The sequence below is a fragment of the Leucopleurus acutus genome (genome assembly GCF_964270905.1).
Source record: "Leucopleurus acutus genome assembly, chromosome: 16".
In the NCBI taxonomy this organism is placed as follows: domain Eukaryota; kingdom Metazoa; phylum Chordata; class Mammalia; order Artiodactyla; family Delphinidae; genus Leucopleurus; species Leucopleurus acutus.
Window position 1 is genome coordinate 58,712,806 of NC_139158.1, and position 20,375 is coordinate 58,733,180.

The window sequence follows — 20,375 nt, forward strand, 5'->3', positions numbered from 1 at the left end:
TAAGCTCAGGCTATGTACCTTAGTCATTCATCTGTCTGGAAAGGAATTAAATTTCACAACCTGGATTTCTGCATGAATTCAACCCTTGAGAAAAAATAAGTCCCAATCAACCTAGTAGATTTATTGGAGGATCTGATTCGTTGCATGGGGAGGATGATGTAGGTTCTGGAGACATGCCTACTGAAGCAAGGGAATTTCCCGGGTCTCTGGGGGCTGGCTTGCCTCTTCTGACTGATCACTCCCTTTGGCTTCCGTGAAAGCTCCCTTCCCTGACTTCTGTCTCTTCCTTCTAGTCTCTATTCAGGTCTCTGCTGTATCCTTCTCTACCACTGAAGCATTGTTTTTCCTTCCAGATTCCAGAGTCAGGTCCTTTAACCACGCCCAAACTGTTCTCCAGTCATGAATCATTGTTTTGGGTCTCTTAGCTACTTTGGTATCAGATCATAAGTCTAAAGACCCCTGGGGAATTCCCTGGTGGTCCAGTGGTTAGGACTCTGTGTTTTCACTGCTGAGGGCTGGGGTTCAATCCCTGGGCCCTAATCCTGCAAGCCACGTGGGGCAGCCAAGAAAACAAAACAAAAAAAACCCTAAACACAGCTCCAATGCCACGTCCCCTCATCCCTCCAATCCTAGGGTCTAGTCCTGCTAATGACACCCACATCATCCCTCCACTAACTGGTCCAAGATAACCTGGTCATACCCCTGCCCTTGTTTTTCAGCCCAAGGACCTGGCCTTTAATCACACCCTTTCCTAGTCTTCCTCCCTCAGAGCCCAGATTGCCCAGATTTTTGACAACTCTGCATGCCCTGGCTCTGACTTCTATGTCCTAAGCCAGAACTCTTTACTGGAGAGGGTTGGCCTCAGCTCTAGCAAATTTGTTTGCTCAGTTGGAGTTTGCCAGATCCACAAAATGGATATCAGGCTTTGAAAATCAGAAAAAGCACAGGCTGATTTTGTTGCACTATCAAAGAGGGGGGGCAGTAAAAGAGAGTCCAAAGGCCATGAAGTCAGCTTTCCAGTGGGTCCTGAGTCAGCTCTGGTGGAGAGGATGTGAGTGCCGGGAGCGTGGGTCCCCACCCTTTGCCACATTTCCCGTCATGTTTCTTTGCTGGAACTGCCCCTATAACATCAACAATTTGCTTTGGGTCAGAACTGGAAGCCACAGAAGGAAAAGTGTTTATGGGTATGCAGTCTCTAGGGTCTGAAGAGGGATAGGCCCTCTATGTTCCAGATGACCCCAAGACCCCTCCCTGTGTCCTGCCATTGGGAGAGAAACATGTGAACAAACCAGCACGCACCTTTGGGAAGGAAGGGTGGGAGGAAAGAAAATGATGCAGATTCTTTTTAACTGAAGTCCCTTATAACTTGTAGTGACCTCAGACGTGTTCCAGGGAAAGGACTGTCAGTCCTAGCCCAGCAAAGGGAGAGGGGTATGGGGTTATCTTTCCAAGCCTGGAAAGGGGCTTCCCCAGACTGCTGCTACTCTGTCCTTTATCTCTAGGAAGGGCCACTGGAACCAGCTCCTGTATTCCATCCCAGCAGGAAGCAGAACAGGGGTGTGTGAGGTGAGCTCTCCCTCCAAAGAAAGGAAGGTACACATCCCCACTCCCTAGGATTTTCCTTTCTGCCCCCAGGGAGGAGGAGCTCAGACTTACAATAAGAGCTTATTTCCGAGAGGAGGTCAGTGGCCTCAAACTCAGAGGCCTGCAGTGTCCAGGCAGGTCCTATACTAATGAGGGGGTCAAGCCTCGATTGGGTGGGGGTGCTTTGGGGAACTGGGGAGCTCAAACTCAAGTTGCTTCCTACATCCTTCCTGGCCTCCTCACTTGACCCCACTCTAGAAAGCCTTGAGCTACACCTCGTTTGGGCCTTTTCATTTAATGATCCAAATGTCCTGCCCCGTTTTGAGCCATGACCTTGACTTCAGAACCCTCCAGCATTCTTCCCCGTGTTCAGTTTTAGAACTGTCTTTTTCATGTTGAGTTTTGCTTAGTTTTCTGAAAAACTTGGCAGTAGATTATGAAAAATGAACATCAGTTTTGATATGGGAACATCTGACCCAATAACACAATGGTGTGGAAACTCCATAATCTGACAAAAGAACGTGTAAAAATGCGATGATTTGGCGGCACCTTGTGTGATGAATCCATGTGAGGGCCACCTGTGGGTCACAGAGAGGATCTGGGTTGGGGGGACTTTCAAGATGGCTGGCAATCTGACAGCCCCTGGCTGTGAAATTAGGTACAGTGGGTTAGATTTAAAGTGACCTAATTTATACACACAAGCTCTAATCTGACTTTTAAATATCTGTACATACATTTCTCATATATTCAAAGTAAGCATGTATAAATTTTTTATTAATTTTTTTCTAAAAGAAAACAGATAGTAAAGGATTCTTGGCAAAACATGAGATTTTCTCATTGCATAATCTTTCTCCTAATGAAAATACCATGTTATCCTTTATTTCCTCCTAATTAAGCATGACATATATAAAGGATAAAAATCCATATTCTTATATAAAGATTATTTTTATCTAGCTCTGTACCCTATTCATTAATTTTAACTTCATTATCATTTTGGAGAATAGCCAAAAACTCAACTGCCATTTTTTTAAAAAAATTTTTAATTATTATTATTTTTTAAATAAATTTATTTTATTTATTTATTTTTGGCTGTGTTAGGTCTTTGTTGTGCGGGCTTTCTCTAGTTGTGGCGAGTGGAGGCTACTCTTCGTTGCGGTGCACGGGCTTCTCATTGCAGTGGCTTCTCTTGTGGACCATGGGTTCTAGGCGCGCGGGCTTCAGTAGTTGTGGCTCGCGGGCTCTAGAACGCAGGCTCAGTAGTTGTGGCATATGGGCTTAGTTGCTCCACAGCATGTGGGATCTTTCCAGACCAGGGCTTGAACCAGTGTCCCCTGCATTGGCAGGCAGATTCTTAACCACTGCGCCACCAGGGAAGCCCCTCAACTGCCCTTCAAAGAGAAGTTTAGGACAGGTTGAAATATGACATTCTAGAATCCTAAAAAAAATGAAACCAGATTTCTAGAGTTCCAGCCATCAGTGCTCTAAAAAGGATAAAAGCATTCCTTCTCTGTCTGAGTGTTGAGGCAACAGCTGAGGATTGGAAAATCTCACAAAGCCAGATTACACACAGGGACAGGCTTGTCTGCTTCTAATGTAGACCACAGTGTGGGGCCCAGCTTACCTTGCTTACTAAGTTCTAAGGTAGAGCTGGTTTTACAGAATCCTTGCTGCTACTAGTCATCATTTCCCCTTTTCCCTACTTCCTACTTCTTCTGGGAACTAGAAAGCTATTTTTTTGTCTGGGGGGTGGAGAGAGCTTAATTTTATGAAGTTTAATGCTACTTATCATAGTTTTTGTCTGAGCTGCCTCTCTTTTGTGTATTATAATAACCTTGGGTAAAAGCAGCAAGACCCCGACCTTCCCCTAGGTCTAATAAACACTGCCACTAAAAGAGGCTTCCTTGTCTTTTGATAGAGGGGTTCAACTTGTAAAAATCTTAGAGTAAGTAAATTTTGCAATATTGGAGGTGTGCCTAATAAAATTGTGAAAACATTTGAGATCAGATTTTCTGCTTAATATATTGGTACAGGAATTATTTGGGTGTTGAAGACCTGGAAGAGATGATGTGGGGAATCTGAGAGAAAACTTAAGAGAAAGGTATGATGAATAGCACTGAGACCAGGGTAAATCTGGGAGGTCAGAAGTCTTGCACTTGTCCAGGCAAAATTTACAGGACAACTATGGTAATAGTTCTGTGGACTGAAAGAGAAGATAGGCTTTGTAGGGTTTGTCTTCAAAGCACTTGGTGATCGCCTGGATGTAGAATTTAAAAGCACCCCGCAAACACAGCTTTCCAACAGTAGAAACATTTGCAAAAGATAAAAAGTGCTCATCACTCCAAGAATCCAAGCAGAAAGCCAACGTCTTATCTATGTTTATCATGAGAGTAGTTCCTTCTTTAGAGGCTACCATCGTTTCCCTCTGAGGCCTGCATTCTGCTGACCTGTATGGTAGAATATGTTTGGGTGTATGTGGAGTGGTGTCACTTAATCAATATATTGTCTTAGCTCCAAATTCACCTTTTGTTGCCTGATCTGTGAAAACGGATCTGGGCCCTTTATATATTTTTCCTTTGTCAGCTGTCATGAGGTACATCAGTAGTGGGCTGTTCTGGAACAACATTGCTGGAGGAAGGGGTCCTCTCTCCTGGTGTAGGTGGCTCTTCCACCAGGCTCCTAGAGAGTACCCTTTTCCCCTGTTTCTCGGCCAGTGCACTTTTCTCTTGTGCTAAATGCCAGCAGGGACACAGCTTTCTCAACCGATTGGCCACCCTGTGTTTTCTCCAGCTCTCCACCCAGGTGATGGTGGCTCAGGAGCCCCAACAGCACAGGCCTGTGCTCCAGCCCAGGTTGCTGCTCCTGTACCCTCTCTTCAGCACCATGGGGACACACCCTGGGGCCACCTTGGTCCTTCATCCTGTGCAGAGGCTCAGAGCCTCCCAAGCCTGATTGTTGCTCCCCAGACCCTCTCCTTAGCTCCACATGCATGTGCACCAGGGCCCCAGCAGCCATCCATAGCTGCCCCAGCCTAAGCTGTGCACCTAAGTGCACTAGGTTTTTGCAGCTTTTCAGCCTCCATTTCTAGCAGCACCTATAGCAGTACCTTGACCTCTTTTGCTCACCCACCCATCAGTCTTGGCTGACTTGGCCCCAGAGGTTTGTTTGCTGCGGCCCTTCAGACACAGATACTGTATGGTCCAGGCTTTGTGTCAACATCAACACCCTGACTGTCTGTGCATGTTGGGCTCCCTTTGTGTACCTGCCAACCAGCCTTGGCTTGCCTGTGCTCCACAGGGATATTCCTACTTGCCTGGCGACTGCAGACCAGCTCTGGCCTGTGCAAAGTTCTGGCCCTTCCTACCAACTTCACCATCCAGTGGGCTGAAACCACACCTTCTCTAGCGAGGGCTGAACCCAAACCTTGGGGAGGGAAACCTCCTTCTAGGTTTATCCTTCTTTAGGTACTCTCCCTTAGCTGAGGGTTTTCTTTTAATATTTACAGTTACTTTTCTATCATTGCAAAGTAATTCTTCCTGCTAAATTTCCCATTTAAGTTACTGTGTGGTTTCTGTCTCCTCACTGGACTCACGTTGATACAGATGTGAATGTGTACAGTTTTTATATGAGGGCAAAGATGCAAACTTCTGACTGCAGTTATTCAGTGAACCCAGAGATAAACCAAAGAAATAATGCACGTCAAAATTACTATTAATACTAGCTGGGGCAATGGCCCTGAACCCAGACACAAACTTAATGGTCTAAACCAGGGGATGGCAAAATGCAGCCTGAAGGCCAAATCTGGCCTGCCACCTGTTTTTTTAAGGCCTGCAAGCTAAGAATGCTTCTTACATTTTAAATCATTGGAAAGAATCAAAAGAAGAATAATATTTTGTGACACATATTTGTGTTCATAAATAAAGTTTTATCATAGCACAGCCACACATTGTTACATATTGTCTATAGCTGCTTTCATACTACAATGGTTGGGTTGAGTAATTGCATTAGAGACCATATGGCCCAAAACCCTAAAATACTATCTGACTCCTAACAGAAAATGTTTGCAAATCCCTGATCTAGACTGAAACTTGGGAATACTTTACCAAACAAAGGCCAAATGAATAGCTTGTTTAACCCCCAGCTCTGGAATTCATGGCCCCCTTTTCCTGATCTGTGGAAATAGACAAGCTGATTCTAAAATTAATATGGAATTTTCAAGGGATGCAGAATGCCAAAACAATCTTGAAAAAGAAAAACAAATTAGGAGGACTCACATTTTCTGATTTCAAAACTTACTACAAAGCAATGGTACTGACATAAGGAAAGACATATAGATCAAAGGAATAGAATTGAGAGATAAGAAATAAAATCATGTGTCTATGGTCCACTGATTTCCTCAAGGTGCCAAGACCATTCAGTGGGGGAAAGAATAGTCTTTTCAACAAATGGTGCTGGGACAACTGTATATCTTCTTGCCAAAGAATAAAGTTTGACTCTTGCCTTATGTCATGTACAAAATATAACTGAAAATGTATCAAAGATCTAAATGTAAGAATGAAAACTGTAGAACTATTATAAGAAAACATAGGGTTAAATCTTCATGATCTTGGATTTGGTAAAAGATTGTTAGATATGGCACCAAAAGCCTGAGGAATGAAAGAAAAAAGATAAATTGGACTTCATCAAAATTAAAAACTATTGTGCAGGACACTGTAAAGTGAAAAGACAACTCACAGAATGAAAGCAAATGTTTATAAATCATATATCTGATAAGGGACTTATACCTAGAATACATAAAGAACTCTCACAACTCAATAATAAAAGACAATGCAAGGATGATACACAGATGGCCAATAAGTACATGAAAAGATGCTGGACATCATTAGTCATCAGGGTAATAATGCAAATCAAAACTTTGAGATAGATACCACTTCACACACACTAGGATAGCTTGAATCTGAAAGTCACATAGTAACAAACATTGGTGAAGACATGGAGAAATCAGAACTCGCATACACTGCTGGTGGGAATGTAAAATGGTGCAGCCCCTTTGGAAAACAGTCTGGCAGTTCCTCAAATGATTAAAGTTACCATGCGACCCAGCAATATGACCCATATGACCCATTCCTAGGTATACATGCAAGAGAAATGAAAGCATATAATCACAAGAAAGCATACATGCATGTTTATAGCAGCCTCATTCATAATAGCCAAAGGTGGAAACAACCCAAATGTCTGTCAGCTGATGAATGGATAAACAAAAGTGGTCTATCCATACAATGGAATATTATTCAGCCATGAAAAGAAGTGAAGTACTGATACATGCCACAGCGTGGATGACCCTTGAGAACATTATGCTAAGTGAAAGAAGGCAGTTACAAAAGATCACATATTACATGATTCCCTTTATATGAAATGTTTGGAATGTCCTTCACTTGACTGAGGTCTCTGCTCACATGCCACTCCTCAGAGAGGCTTTCTCTGACCATCTAGCCAAACTTGCAACCCATCACTCTCAGTTCCCCTACCCTACTTTATTTATTTTTTCATGTCACTCTAATGTTACCTTGTATACTTATTTGTTTGGTTTATTGTCTGCCTTTCTTACTAGAACATAAATTCCTTCAGGGAAGGGACTTTAGATCCCAGTAACAGTGCATAGCCTTAGTAGGTGCTAAATAAGTAATTTTTAAGTGGGTGCATAAGTGATAATGTTAGGAGGCAGGGTAACTTTGGAGCCACTGAGGAGACAAATGGCACCATATTCCTATTCTGACTGTCGACTCTGCCACCTTGGACAAGATAATCCATCTCTTTGATCCTCCATCTCTTCATCTACGGGTTGACAGAAACAGGGTGACAGAATGTGCATTTTAGGTCTGGTGTGAGGATTAAAAAGCCCTGAGGTGGAAGATATCCTTGCTGGATTTGAGGAACAGGAAGGAGACTAGTGTGGCTGGAAGATGGTGAATGAGGGGAATGTTGAGGGAGATGAAGTTAGATGCAGAGAGAGAGATTCAGGGCTGGATTTTATTCCAACGTGTGCTGGGAAGTTATTGGGAGGTGGAGAGCAGGGTGATGACATCATCTGATATAATCTCAGTACATTATAGAAGGATCCCTCTGGCTGCTGTGAGAGCAAGAGAGGAAGCAAAGAGACCAGTTACGGCTTTGTTCAGTGATGCAAGACAGAGATGATGGTGCCTAGGACTAGCATAGTAGAAGTGGAGCAGGTGACTACAATCTGATTCAAGACATTTTGAATCAGGGATGAGGAATTCCTCAAAGAGAGGAGTCAAGGATGCTGCCAAGTTTTGTTTTTTTTTTAAAAATTAATTATTTTTTGGCTGCCCTGGATTTTCGTTGCTGTGTGTTGGCTTTCTCTAGTTGCAGTGAGCAGGGGCTACCCTTTTGTTGCAGTGCGCAGGCTTCTCACTGCGGTGGCTTCTCTTGTTGCAGAGCACGGGCTCTAGGCATGTGGCCTTCAGTAGTTGTGGCACATGGGCTCGGTAGTTGTGGCTCCCAGGCTCTAGAGTGCAGGCTCAGTAGTGTGGCTTCCAGGCTCTAGAGCACAGGCTCAGTAGTTGTGGCGCACGGGCTTAGTTGCTCCGTGGCATGTGGGATCTTCCCGGACCAGGGCTCAAACGCATGTCCCCTGCGTTGGCAGGCGGATTCTTAACCACTGTGTCACCAGGGAAGCCCTGTTGTTTTGTTTTTTAAACCAAGAAACTTCTGAGATGGGGAACACTGGTAAGAAGTGGTTTTAGGAAGAAGAGTGAATAGAAGCAAGAATTCAGTTTTCAACGTATTAAATTTAGTATACCTATTAGACATCCATGTATATGGATACTAAAGGCCAAGAGTTAAATGAAGAGCCCAGGGTCAGAGGAATAAATTTTTTTTGTTTGTTTTTTTTTTGCGGTACGCGGGCCTCTCACTGTTGTGGCCTCTCCCGTTGCGGAGCACAGGCTCTGGACGCGCAGGCTCAGCGGCCATGGCTCACGGGCCCAGCTGCTCCGCGGCATATGGGATCTTCCCAGACCAGGGCACGAACCTGTGTCTCCTGCATCGGCAGGCGGACTCTCAACCACTGCGCCACCAGGGAAGTCCTAGAGGGATAAATTTGAAAAACCCGATCATATAGGTAGCATTCAAAAGTCATGGGACTGGATGGGATTGATAAATTCGTTCATCAGATATTTATTAAGCCCTTGTTTTGTGCTAAGCAGTGTTCTTCTAGGTACTACAGCAATGAATAATACACAAAGAAAAATCTATACCCTTCGAACTTACATTCTAATGGGGAGGGATAATAAAATAACATATATGGTATGTTAGCAATCAATGTTAAGGAGAAAAATAAAACAGGGATGGGTGGGAAGATTGCAGTTTTAAACAGGACGACAAGGAAAGTCCTCAGTGGGAAAATATTTGAGCTTAAGTCGTGAAGGTGAGGGCGTGAGCCGTGCACATACCTGGACGACTAGCATTCTAGGCAGAGGCAACAGCAAATGCAAAGGAGCTGAAGCAGGTCGACTAAGTTCACGGAAAAGCAGGGACACTGGCTGTAGAGGACAGAGCTGGGGTAGAGTGGTGGGAGATGAGGACCGAGAATTAATGGGCTGGGGCGCGGGGGGTTGGGTGGTGAAGGTGAAGAGGAGCAGCTCTCGTACCGACAGAAACTAGGAAGGTGTCCAACAGAGAAGATCCTAAGCCTCTGCGATTCAGTTTAACGCTAGCACCGCCCCCAACCCCGCCGAAGCCCCGCCCCATTCTAAGCTCACGGCTCAGCACCTCGGCCGGAACTCAAGGGACTGGCTCCGGGACCGGAAGCAGCCTTCTACCTTACCCCATTTTGCCCGCGGTCGCGTTTCCGGTAGCGGCGGCGGGAAGCGAGCTAGTGGCGGGCTTCTAGGCCTCTGCGGAGGCGAATCCGGCGGGAATCGGAGCCATCAGAACCGCCACCATGGTGAGGAGGCACAGGCTGGCGGCGCGGGAGCTCCCGAGTCTGTTGTGGAGTGGGGAGCGCGACTAACCGCGAAGGAAGCCGTGGGTTGGCCGCTCCGGGCGGTGAAGGCCCCGGCCGCCGCGGCCCCTCAGTCGGGACAGGGAAGACCCGGACCTTGGTCGCTCGGCGGGGTGGGGGAGGGGAAGGCTGGAAATGAGGGTCCGAGGCCAGGGTCGCTCGGTGCAGGAGAGGTTAGAACTGCGTTGCGGTCCTCCACGCCGCTGTGACCATAGTGCTTGGGATCCCGTAGGCGCTGAGTAAACTTTGCAGCATGAGTGTGTGTGTGTCTGGGGTGTCGGAGCAGGTACTAGCGCCGCAGGGTTACTGGGAAGACCCGGTGAGAGACTCAGACTTGTGAAGGCGGGTGAGAGTCCGAGAAGGAGTTGCGGAAAGAGGTGGAAGGGCTTGTGTCTGAAACTAGAGTCTTGGTTCTAGTAGATGGGGAGGAGTGAACGGAGGATGAACGAGTGGAGGAAAAGTTCAACTCGTTTGTTCAGCATATATGTATGTTTGAGTATGTCTGACTTTTCAGGCCCTAGGGCTGCACAATGAAATGTTTACTTCACCGAGTTCAGTCTCTATTTGGGGACATGGATAGTATAATTCGGAATGGTAATTCAGCATTAAGTAAAAGTAACGGCGGGGGGCGGGGTAGGAAGGCTTTCTGGAGCAGAGTCCTGAAAGATTGTCAGGCGTTTTCCCAGCGAAAATGGGAGGGAATAGTGTAGATCCGGAGGATTGCCAGAACAAAGCATGAAGGGTAGCACCATTGAAAGTTCCTGGAGGGGAAAAGGAAGAATGAGGTGGGAGGAATTGGCAGGAGTCTGGTTATTAATGGCTTTACATGCTACTTAATTTTGTTGGTGATGAGGGATGCCACTGAAGGATTTTAACCAGCAAAATGACATGAACTTAGTTGTGTTTAGAAAGATAACTCTGTTCGGTAGCTGTTATATATTGGGTGAATTGGAAGCAGGGAAACCTAGTAGGGTATTGTTTGGAGAATTGGTTAGAAGAGTAGGCACTGGATTCAGGCTGACTAACATCCAACACAGCTTAACCTCTTAAAGCCTCAGTGGCCTCATCTGTAAAATCTGATGTTAAAGATTAAGTGAGAGAATAGTGTTTATGGCAGTGCCTGCCAGTGAGCACCCAGTAAGAATTAGCTGTACAAGACAGATGGACCAATAAATGTTACCATAAATGTTCAGACCATGTGGTTAGAAGCTGTGATTACAATTGGGTTAAAATGGTCATCTGAAAGAGACTGAACCACATAACTTGGGTCTCCAGGGTGGCAGGAGTCGAGATTCCAATCCATGCATTTGTAGGTTCAGAGCACCTGTGCTCGTCCAAGCTCACAGAGATCAATAGTAAGCACAGTGCCTGGTACTTAGAAGGCCCTTGCATGAGTTAGGATTGGCCTATACCAGTCAGACTGATAGGAGGCTGATGAAACAAAGCAAATGCCAGGTCCTTTATTTCTAGAGAGAAGTGTAACTGCCAAGGGCACTTGACATTCTCATTGTGAGGGCTATATAGTCTCTCTATTTTACCAAAACTACATTGGAAGCCAGGCTATAAAGCAGAATAGGTTGTTGGGTTAATTAAGGAGTATGTCAGGTTATATATTCTCATTATGTGTTCAAACTCATTAGCACTCTGAGCACCAGAAAGTTTTTCTCTCCTAAAGGTAGTCTTGGAGACACACTAACAAATTATTGATTTGGGGGATTCCATTCTCGCTTCCAAGCTGATCAGCTCCTTTCTGATAACAAGCTCTTCATTGATTGGATTCTTAGTGCCAGTCCCATTCCAGCTCTTTTACCCAGTCTTTTTAATGAGATGTTGGTGTTCGACAGCACCTATAATCTACACAATGGCAGATGGCTAATCTCTGATATACTCGGGTTTCATTAGTTTGGAGCCACCTTACCCTCTCACCCCTGAAACATACACAGCATAGACAAAGGCAATTGTAATACGAGAAAGATGATTTTAAGGGAAGGAAGAATAACAGCTCAGGATTGAAAACAGGGTGATGTGAGAGAATTCCCAGGAAAGGTCTGTGGCTGGAAGACAGAGCTGAGACTACTGAGAAAGACAGACATGGAAAAGAAGGCTGCAGCAGAAGTTTTAAGGAAGGACCAGGGCTATGTGGGTCTAAAAGAGCTGAGTCCCATTCTTCCTGATTTCTCCTTGCAGACCGTGGGCAAGAGCAGCAAGATGCTGCAGCACATCGACTACAGGATGAGGTGCATCCTGCAAGATGGCCGTATCTTCATTGGCACCTTTAAAGCTTTTGACAAGCATATGAATTTGATCCTCTGTGACTGTGATGAGTTCAGGAAGATCAAGTGAGGAGTGGGCTGTGGGGGGAGGGATTGGGTGGATGGGAAGTGGTTTGGGTGGGCGGGCCAAGTGACAGGCGGTGATGTAGCTAGCTAGTTCCTCTTGGTTTACTTTCCTGTTTTACAGGGCAGATTAAAATGGGGATATTGGACACTAAGACATCTCTTTCCTTAGTCTTGCTCTCTACTTCTAGCAGAGTACAAATTGTAAGGAGGGCTGCTAGGCTTTTTGTTTCTCTGACTTTGCGTGCCCCTGAGTACTGGGGTAAAGGGCTCTCATGTTCTCCCCACAGGTGTGTAAGGGGGGAGAGCTTGATTTTCTGGCCTCATTGCCTATTTGTAAAGCTGTAGCCTAAAGGGCTCTCCCAGTGCAGCCTGGTCTGAAACTGCTTTAAGAAGCCTCTGACCCTCTTCAGGGTAAGTGCTCAGCTCCCCTTGTGGGTTTGGGGCCAGTGATTTTTTGTTGGCATTTATAGAAACAATTGGAGAATACAATTCCATAAGTTATTAGGTAATTCCCTTGTCTTAGGACTCACAGATCTTAAGCTTCTAGGCTATTAAAAGATGTGGTCTTGCATTTCATCCTATTTTACATTCAAGGCATCTTGAGGCCCAGAGAAGTTACGTGACTTCCATGATCATCCAGCTCTCTTTTGTCACGTGCAGCATCCATAGTATGTTGCCAGTGGCTGTGAATTCCCTTTGATTCTCTTTGGGACAGTTGTTTTCTTTGTGGCATGAGGTCAAGAAATACAGCACAGAAAATGTGGTAGAGATGGCTGAGTGCCAGGTACACATTAGACAGTGACCAACAGATCAGTGTAGAACTATTCCAAATTGTTCTCTTCTGTATTTTTAAATGAAACTAACTTTATTCTGATAATTAAAAAGTGTCTATTAGAAAATATTTATTAAAAGTACATAAAAGTATGTGAGAAAAAACTTAAAATACCCAGAAAGGGTTTTTTTTTTAAATTGTGAAAGGGCAATACATGCTTTTATTAAATAAGAAGATATAGGTAAGTCAAAAAAAGGAAAAAATGGCACCCACAGAAAACTACTGTTAATATAATATAAAATATCACTAAAATAAAACCTTTAAGTTATTTTAAAAAATTAGGGTATTTTGTATTTATTTTTAGGATATTGGCTGTGGCTTTCCTTTCCTTTCCCCATCTTCTTGCGGTTATTTTTCCTGGTTTACATTCATTTATATTTTGTTCATACTTCTCTGGTTGTTGCTGTTTGGAGATTTCTGTTTTTTGTTCTTTGAGGACAAAGGTGTAATTTCTATGTAGTTAACTCTTAACCTTTTCCTTTATAACTTCTATTTCTAATGTGAGGTGAGGGGTGGAGTTACAGGCCTGTGGGGTTGAATTGGTACTAGAAGGATACTGCATGTAAGTGGAATGAGTGGGATTCAGTTGACTGAGGAATTGTTTCGGCTGCCTTCTGGCACTGGTGAGGCATTAAGCTAGAGGGAGGAAAAGGGTAATAGCAAAGAAGAGATGACTGAGGAAAGGCTTTCACAGTGGCTACATGAGTGAGCCAGGGCTGGGCTTTCTTGACTCTTACCCTGTCTCTTGGTCTGTGCATCCTATTGGCACGGGAGACAACCACCTAAGGGGTTACAAGTTCAGCCTGTGAAGACTGTCCAGAGGAGCTGTCTTAGGGAAAGTTTATGTACCATTTGTCAGTAGATATAGTGTAAAACAAATCTTGGAGTGTCCTTAGGTAGGTGAACTTGAACTTTACCCTTTTTCTAATGCTTGCTTTTTTGTTCCTTCTCCTAAACCTGTCTTTAGACCAAAGAACTCAAAACAAGCGGAGAGAGAAGAAAAGCGAGTCCTTGGTCTGGTGCTACTTCGAGGGGAGAACCTGGTCTCAATGACAGTAGAGGGACCACCTCCCAAAGATGTAAGTCAGCAGAGAGCCAGTGCAAGGCCAGGAACCTTGTGCAAGGGAGGTCCCACCTGAGCCAGGCTTTGTGTGGGGTTCTCTTTTTCATTGCAGTACTCACAGGCATCCTCTGGTTTCTGTCCCCCATTTACAGATAATAAACCAGAATCTTAAAGAGGTTACCTTGCAAGTAAGAAGTAGGGAACTAGAATTTGAGTGTTTCTAACTTGAAAGCCCTCCCTTCTTCTTTAGTTGATGGACATAGTGAGTCAACAGAAGAGGCATCTAAGGCCATCCGGGTCAATTCTTAATGTGATGACAGTTTAGTGACCATAAAAAGTCATAACTCCAAACAGTAGAATACATATGTACTTTTTGTACAGTTATAGAATAATAGTTAATGTTTATTAAGCATCTGCTATGTGCCAAGCTCTGTGGTACCTTCAGTATGTGATTTAATCCTTATAACAGTCTTTTGAGATAAATGATTCCCACTTTATAGATAATACAGAATGAGGATTAGTAACTTGCACAAGGTGTCACAGCTAGAAAGCGGTGATACTGGCATTTGATTCCAGGCAGTCTTGGTTCATTAACATCAGCCTACCTTTAGAGATGGAAGAGGCTTTAGAGGATCTAACCAAATTTTTTTTCCCTTTTACATTTTAATATATTGTTTGTTAAAGGAATAATCCTCTTACCTTGTTTTAATTTTTGTCCACATGTTTTTTTTTTTTTACTTAACATGTAATAGGTATGTAATATATCATTCTGCTTTTTCGCTTAATATTGTAAACATTTTTCCAGTTGCTGTACACTTTTAAAAAGTCATGGGCTTCCCTGGTGGCGCAGTGGTTGAGAGTCCGCCTGCCAGCGCAGGGGACATGGGTTCGTGTCCCGGTCCAGGAAGATCCCACATGCCGCGGAGCGGCTGGGCCCGTGAGCCATGGCCGCTGGGCCTGCGCGTCCGGAGCCTGTGCTCCTCAACGGGAGGGGCCGCAGCAATGAGAGGCCTGCGTACCGGAAAAAAAAAAAAAATCTCTAGGCCACAAGCATTTTAACATGTATCTTTATTTTTCAGACTGGCATTGCACGAGTGCCACTTGCTGGAGCTGCTGGGGGCCCAGGGATTGGCAGAGCTGCTGGCAGAGGAATCCCAGCTGGTGTTCCCATGCCCCAGGCCCCTGCAGGACTTGCTGGGCCGGTCCGTGGGGTTGGTGGGCCATCCCAACAGGTGAGGAGTTGGGGAAGGGGTACCAACGTCTGGTGGTTAAAATATAGGATAGAGTGAGGGTCCACAGTTTGGGAAGAGTCCAGAGTGATCAATCAACTTATGATTGTCAGGCTGTCAGTATTTCACTGTGTTTCACATATGGTCCCAGAGTCAAGCAAAAAGGAAAACTTGCTATTACAAAATAATGTTGATACTATTAAAGATGCAGGGGATTTCCCTGGTGGTCCAGTGGTTAGGACTCTGCGCTTCCACTGCAAGGGGGCATGGGTTCAATCCCAGGTCGTGGAACTAAGATCCCACATGCTGTGAGGTGTGGCCAAAAAATGGGCAAAAAAAGTAAAGAGATGTATAAAAAGTATTTTGGCCAACTGAATTGGAACAAAGTGTTTCCATGACAGCATTTGAATTCTTGACCCTTGAACAATGCAGGGGTTAGGAATGCCAACTGTTTAGTTGAAAATCTGCATATAACTTTACAGTTGGCGCTCTGTATCCAAGGATTCGACCAAGATTGTGTGTAGTACTGTAGTATGTATTGAGAAAAATCTGCGGATAAGGAGACCCTGGCACTTAAATCCATGTTCAAGGTCAGCTGTACTACAGCTCTTGCAACCTATTATCAGTCTTGAAAATGCAAGTGCCTTATCTAATTTGTATTGGGCATACTTAACTTAGGCCTCGAAAATGGGAATTGAGCATTCAAGCTTGATCTTCTCTGACAGATAGTTTTATTTTTTATTTACTTATATATTTATTATTATTTTTAAAAATTTACTTATTTACTTTTGGCTGCGTTGGGTCTTCATTGCTGCGCGCAGGCTTTCTCTAGTTGCGGCGAGCAGGAATTACTCTTTGTTGTGGTGTGCGGGCTTCTCACTGCGGTGGCTTCTCTTGTTGCGGAGCACGGGCTCTAGGTGCACGGGCTTCAGTAGTTGTGGTGCACGGGCTCTAGAGTGCAGGCTCAGTAGCTGTGCATGGGCTTAGTTGCTCCACGGCATGTGTGGGATCTCCCCAGACCAGGGATCGAACCCATGTCCCCTGCGTTGGCAGGTGGATTCTGAACCACTGCACCACCAGGGAAGTCCCTGGCAGATAGTTTTAAATAGGAAGTCTGATGCCACGAGTTGTAGCTTAGGGGATTTGGTGTCTGCTGTTTCTTTACCAAGTTGGGGAGGAGAGTGGGACACCGCATTGCACTGTACTGTTCTGCCTAACTTCTCTCCTGTGTCCTCTTAGGTGATGACCCCACAAGGAAGAGGCACTGTTGCAGCAGCTGCAGCTGCTGCCACAGCCAGTATTGCAGGGGCCCCAACCCAGTACCCACCTGGCCGTGCGGGTCCTCCCCCACCTATGGGCCGAGGGGCACCCCCTCCAGGTGAGAAGCCCATGAGGAGAACCTTGCTAATTGATAGAAGATGCCTTAGCTGGATTTATGATGAGACATAACCTTGACTGAAACTGATGATGAGTTTGTGTAATTAAGCAGGATTACTCTGAGATCCAGCTTGGCTGACTGACTGTGGAACTATCTGGGCAAGAGCCTCACTTCTTTGGCTCAAGTCCTGGTTTGCTAGGAGGGGCTGGGAGGGTGGAATGGTCCTTCTGTCTCAAAACTTGGTGGACAGTTTTGTATGTTTCCTGCTACCTTTTCAAGACAGACACTTGAGCTATATTCTTGGGGCTTTTCTCTTGCAGGCATGATGGGCCCACCTCCTGGTATGAGACCTCCCATGGGTCCCCCAATGGGGATTCCCCCTGGACGAGGCACTCCAATGGGCATGCCCCCACCAGGCATGCGGCCCCCTCCCCCAGGGATGCGAGGTAAGTGCCTTCAGCAGTTGCGTTGACTTCCTTCTCTAGAGCCATGTTGGGATGGGCAATGGAGGGAAGATTGGATTTTGACCGTACCTTTGGGCTTTTAGGCCTTAAGCCTCAGGAAGTGAACTCTTAGAGGACAGTTTTGTCCAGAAAGGAAAGAGGGAACAAGCATTTCTTAAATTGACCTTACCTCCCTCTTAGAACAGTGAGAGCAGCCCTGTACACAGGGCTCAGTGTCCAGGGCAGTATTCTCAGGTCACTGTAAAATAATGCATTTTGTTGCATGACCAACAAAGGTCTTATGCCCTTTGGTTTGGGAGTGTCTAGTAATTAAGGAGGGGCTCTGTGCTTTGCTACACTATTATGTGTATCTGTTTAATTCCAGTTTGAGAAATGCTGAAGTAGATCAGCTCTCTCATTTTATAGATGAGGAAACAGGCCCAGAGAGCTCAGTGTCCAGACCAGTGTTCTTTCCACCAAGCCATAGTGGCCTCTAAGTTAACCCACGGCCAAACCTGCTGACCACTGTGTCTCTAATTCGGGTTTTCCATTTATGAGCTTTATAAGCATAAGGAGCCCAGTTAGCCCCAGAGGAGTCCCCCTCTGATCATTTGATAACTGCAGGGTGTGGGAGGCTGGGGTAGGGTGGGGATTCAAGTTGCAGATCAGGCACTGACTAAACTTCTTACTCTTACTTCAGGCCTTCTTTGACCTTGGCCACAGAGTTATGGAAGTAGCTCCACAGAGGCGTGGGCCCGATTCCCCAGGGCCACGTTACCACACCTGTTTGTTTGTTAAGCCGTTGTTCGCGGAGTCTCACCGGATTGTCTGGTTTCCCTTACAGGGCCCCCTCCCCCGGGAATGCGCCCACCAAGGCCCTAGACTCATCTTGGCCCTCCTCAGCTCCCTGCCTGTTTCCCGTAAGGCTGTACATAGTCCTTTTACTTCCTTGTGGCCTGTGACACTAGTTTATAATAAACTCTTAAGAGAATATTATAAATGCACCTGGTATGTTTGTTTATTTTCAGAAAAACCTTTGATATGCTGGGTGCTTAATACGAAGCGTTGCCTTGAAAAAATTTAGCCCTAATTGTAGCTGCTTCCCTTGTAAAGTACTATATTCATGTATAGAGATGCACAGCCTCATCCAAGAGAATTACAAAATTGAACTACAAGAAGACATTTCACTTGTCAAACTGGCAAAGATCATTTTGTTGATATAAACATTCGTACCCTGTTGTGATTGGTATGTCCTCTTTGGAAGGCACTAATCTAGATAACTTCTTGAGCAGTACTTTATTTTATTTTTTAGAAACTAAATGTTACAGTTTATTCCATCTTCATGATTAAAGGCATTACAGGGCAGGGTGGGTAAGCAAGGCAGATAAAGCAACCCCCCCCAACATTTAACCAGATGCCTCATTTTGGTGTTTTTATCATATACAGGTTGACTTAATTCATTGACTTAAGTTGAAAGGTGGCAACAACACATCTTTGCCATTTAGGATCTTCCTCCTTAGCTACTACAAGGATCTTAATTCCTGAACTACACCATGAGCTCTGAAATGGTGTTCACCACACTGTTCTTGAAGTTTTCACATCTTAACATAAGATCTGACACCTCTTGTTAAGGTAGGCAACTGTTAAAAGCTGTCTTTCTCTTGGCTCACCCAGTCCATCAGCAATCTTAACAATTAAGTTACTATATAAAAATAAAACTGTGCTCCCAAGCATTGATTTTCTAGAGCATTAGCTCCCTGAGAGAAAAGAGAGATCCTAACCAGTTGCTTCCATGAACAGTAACCCCAGTACAGTGTACGGAATGTCCTTTGAAGCATAGCCCAAGAGGTTAGGCAACCTTGGTCATCCTGACGAGCTTATCAGCATTTACATACAAGATATATTTAAAACTGATCCCAGGGCTTCCCTGGTGGCACAGTGGTTGAGAGGCCACCTGCCGATGCAGGGGACATGGGTTCGTGCCCTGGTCCGGGAAGATCCCACATGCCACGGAGCGGCTGGGTCCATGAGCCATGGCCGCTGAGCCTGCGCGTCTGGAGCCTGTGCTCCGCAACGGGAGAGGCCACAACAGTGAGAGGCCTGTGTACGGCAAAACAAACAAACAGACAACAACAAAAACCTGATCCCAGGCCAAATATTGCAACCATAATCCCAAATAATCCCATTATTTAGTGTGCTGAGATGCCAAAGCCAGAAATCTCAGAGTGATGGTTCATCATTTTCTACAAGTGAGAGGAAAATACCAAGGAGGAAAGGAAACTCCTCCCTCCTAAATTTATCAAATCCATGCTATCTTCACAGCTTTAATTGACATGATCCAGAGTCCTCAATTTCCTGATATGAGGAGTCCATTTTCAAGGTGACTGTCAAGGTCAAGAAGAACTTTCAGTCTTTTCTTTGCCATGCCCATGAACCTCCAGTCCTTCAATAGGAATCTCCTCCTTTATTGCTTTCTGAACTCACTGCTGAGTGCTTGAAGAGGTCGGTGCATGGGTCCCCATTGAGGAACTTCTCGGCAAACCAGCAATTGAAGCACTGGTCACACTTGTGCTTCGTGTCAGTGCAAGCCTCCCTTACGCTGTTCATGGTGTCAGCATCCACAGCAGTTGAGCAGTACTTGAGATTATCATATTTTTCTACAACAAAGTATGAAGGAAATACTAAAAATGGAAATTAATCCTATTGGAAGAGGAACAGTTTTGGTATAACTTTCTCCTGGGGTCATATGCATACGTGTAGTCTAATCCAATTTTTGATTTGTGGGGTATCCATGACTTCTTTCACCCAAAGTCTGTCTTTAGTTGATAGATCACTAAGCAGTACTCTAGTAGTACATCAGGCTTAAAGGATACAGAAATAAAGTGGATACTTTAAAAATTACTGCCTTGCAGGGGGACCATTCTAAATGCAAAGGAGACCTTAATGAAAAAGAAGAGACTAGTGTTGTAGTATGGAGGTGTATCTCCAGGGATATTAAGGTGGTTCACCATAAAAATCAAATATGCCAAGCTAATACGACAAGAAGAAAGCCATATAATCTCAGTAGATGCAGAAGACATTTGGTAAAATTCTAACGCTCGTTAGGAATAGAAGGGAAATTTATAAACATGATACAGGGATTTATGAAAAAAACACAGCAAGCATAATGGTGAAAGGCTGAAAACTACCTTTAAGATTAGGAATAAGACAAGGGTGTCCACTTTCACCACTGCTATTCACAATTATACTGGAAGGTCTAGCAGAGCAATTAAGGAAGAAAAAAGCCAGATTGGGAAGGAAGAAGTAAAACTTCACAGATAAAATCCTATATATAGAAAATCCCAAAGAATCCATAAGAAAGCTCCTAGAGCTGATAAGTAAATTCAGCAAAATTGCAGGGTATGAGATTGCACACAAATCAACTATTTCTATACACCAGCAACAATCTGAAAAAAATTTTTTAATTCCATTTACAACAGCAGCC

General features: G+C 44.7%; 1 protein-coding gene and 1 pseudogene across 3 annotated transcripts; one reads left to right on the forward strand and one right to left on the reverse strand.

Moving 5' to 3' along the window:
* Nucleotides 1–9,439: 9,439 nt before the first annotated feature.
* On the forward strand, nt 9,440–17,853 carry SNRPB (small nuclear ribonucleoprotein polypeptides B and B1). Of its 2 annotated transcripts, none has more exons than XM_082856672.1 (7): nt 9,440–9,550; nt 11,795–11,946; nt 13,746–13,857; nt 14,921–15,073; nt 16,310–16,448; nt 16,769–16,894; nt 17,736–17,853. In XM_082856672.1, the coding sequence occupies exons 1-7, from the start codon at nt 9,548–9,550 to the stop codon at nt 17,771–17,773; spliced, it is 723 nt and encodes a 240-aa protein (XP_082712798.1). In that variant the 5' UTR covers nt 9,440–9,547; the 3' UTR covers nt 17,774–17,853. The 2 variants fall into 2 exon arrangements, with proteins under 2 accessions (XP_082712798.1, XP_082712799.1); XM_082856673.1 differs by having other exon boundaries at nt 17,592–17,806.
* Nucleotides 17,854–19,284: 1,431 nt separating this feature from the next.
* Nucleotides 19,285–19,498, reverse strand: LOC309972992 (TP53-regulated inhibitor of apoptosis 1-like; annotated as a pseudogene). Its single transcript has one exon. The product of its transcript is annotated as a TP53-regulated inhibitor of apoptosis 1-like (transcript).
* Nucleotides 19,499–20,375: the final 877 nt, after the last annotated feature.

Coding starts and splice junctions, on each gene's coding strand:
- SNRPB (XM_082856672.1), top strand. Junction 16,449..16,768: donor CCGAGGGGCACCCCCTCCAG/GTGAGAAGCCCA, acceptor TTTCTCTTGCAG/GCATGATGGGCCCACCTCCT. Junction 16,895..17,735: donor CCCTCCCCCAGGGATGCGAG/GTAAGTGCCTTC, acceptor TTTCCCTTACAG/GGCCCCCTCCCCCGGGAATG.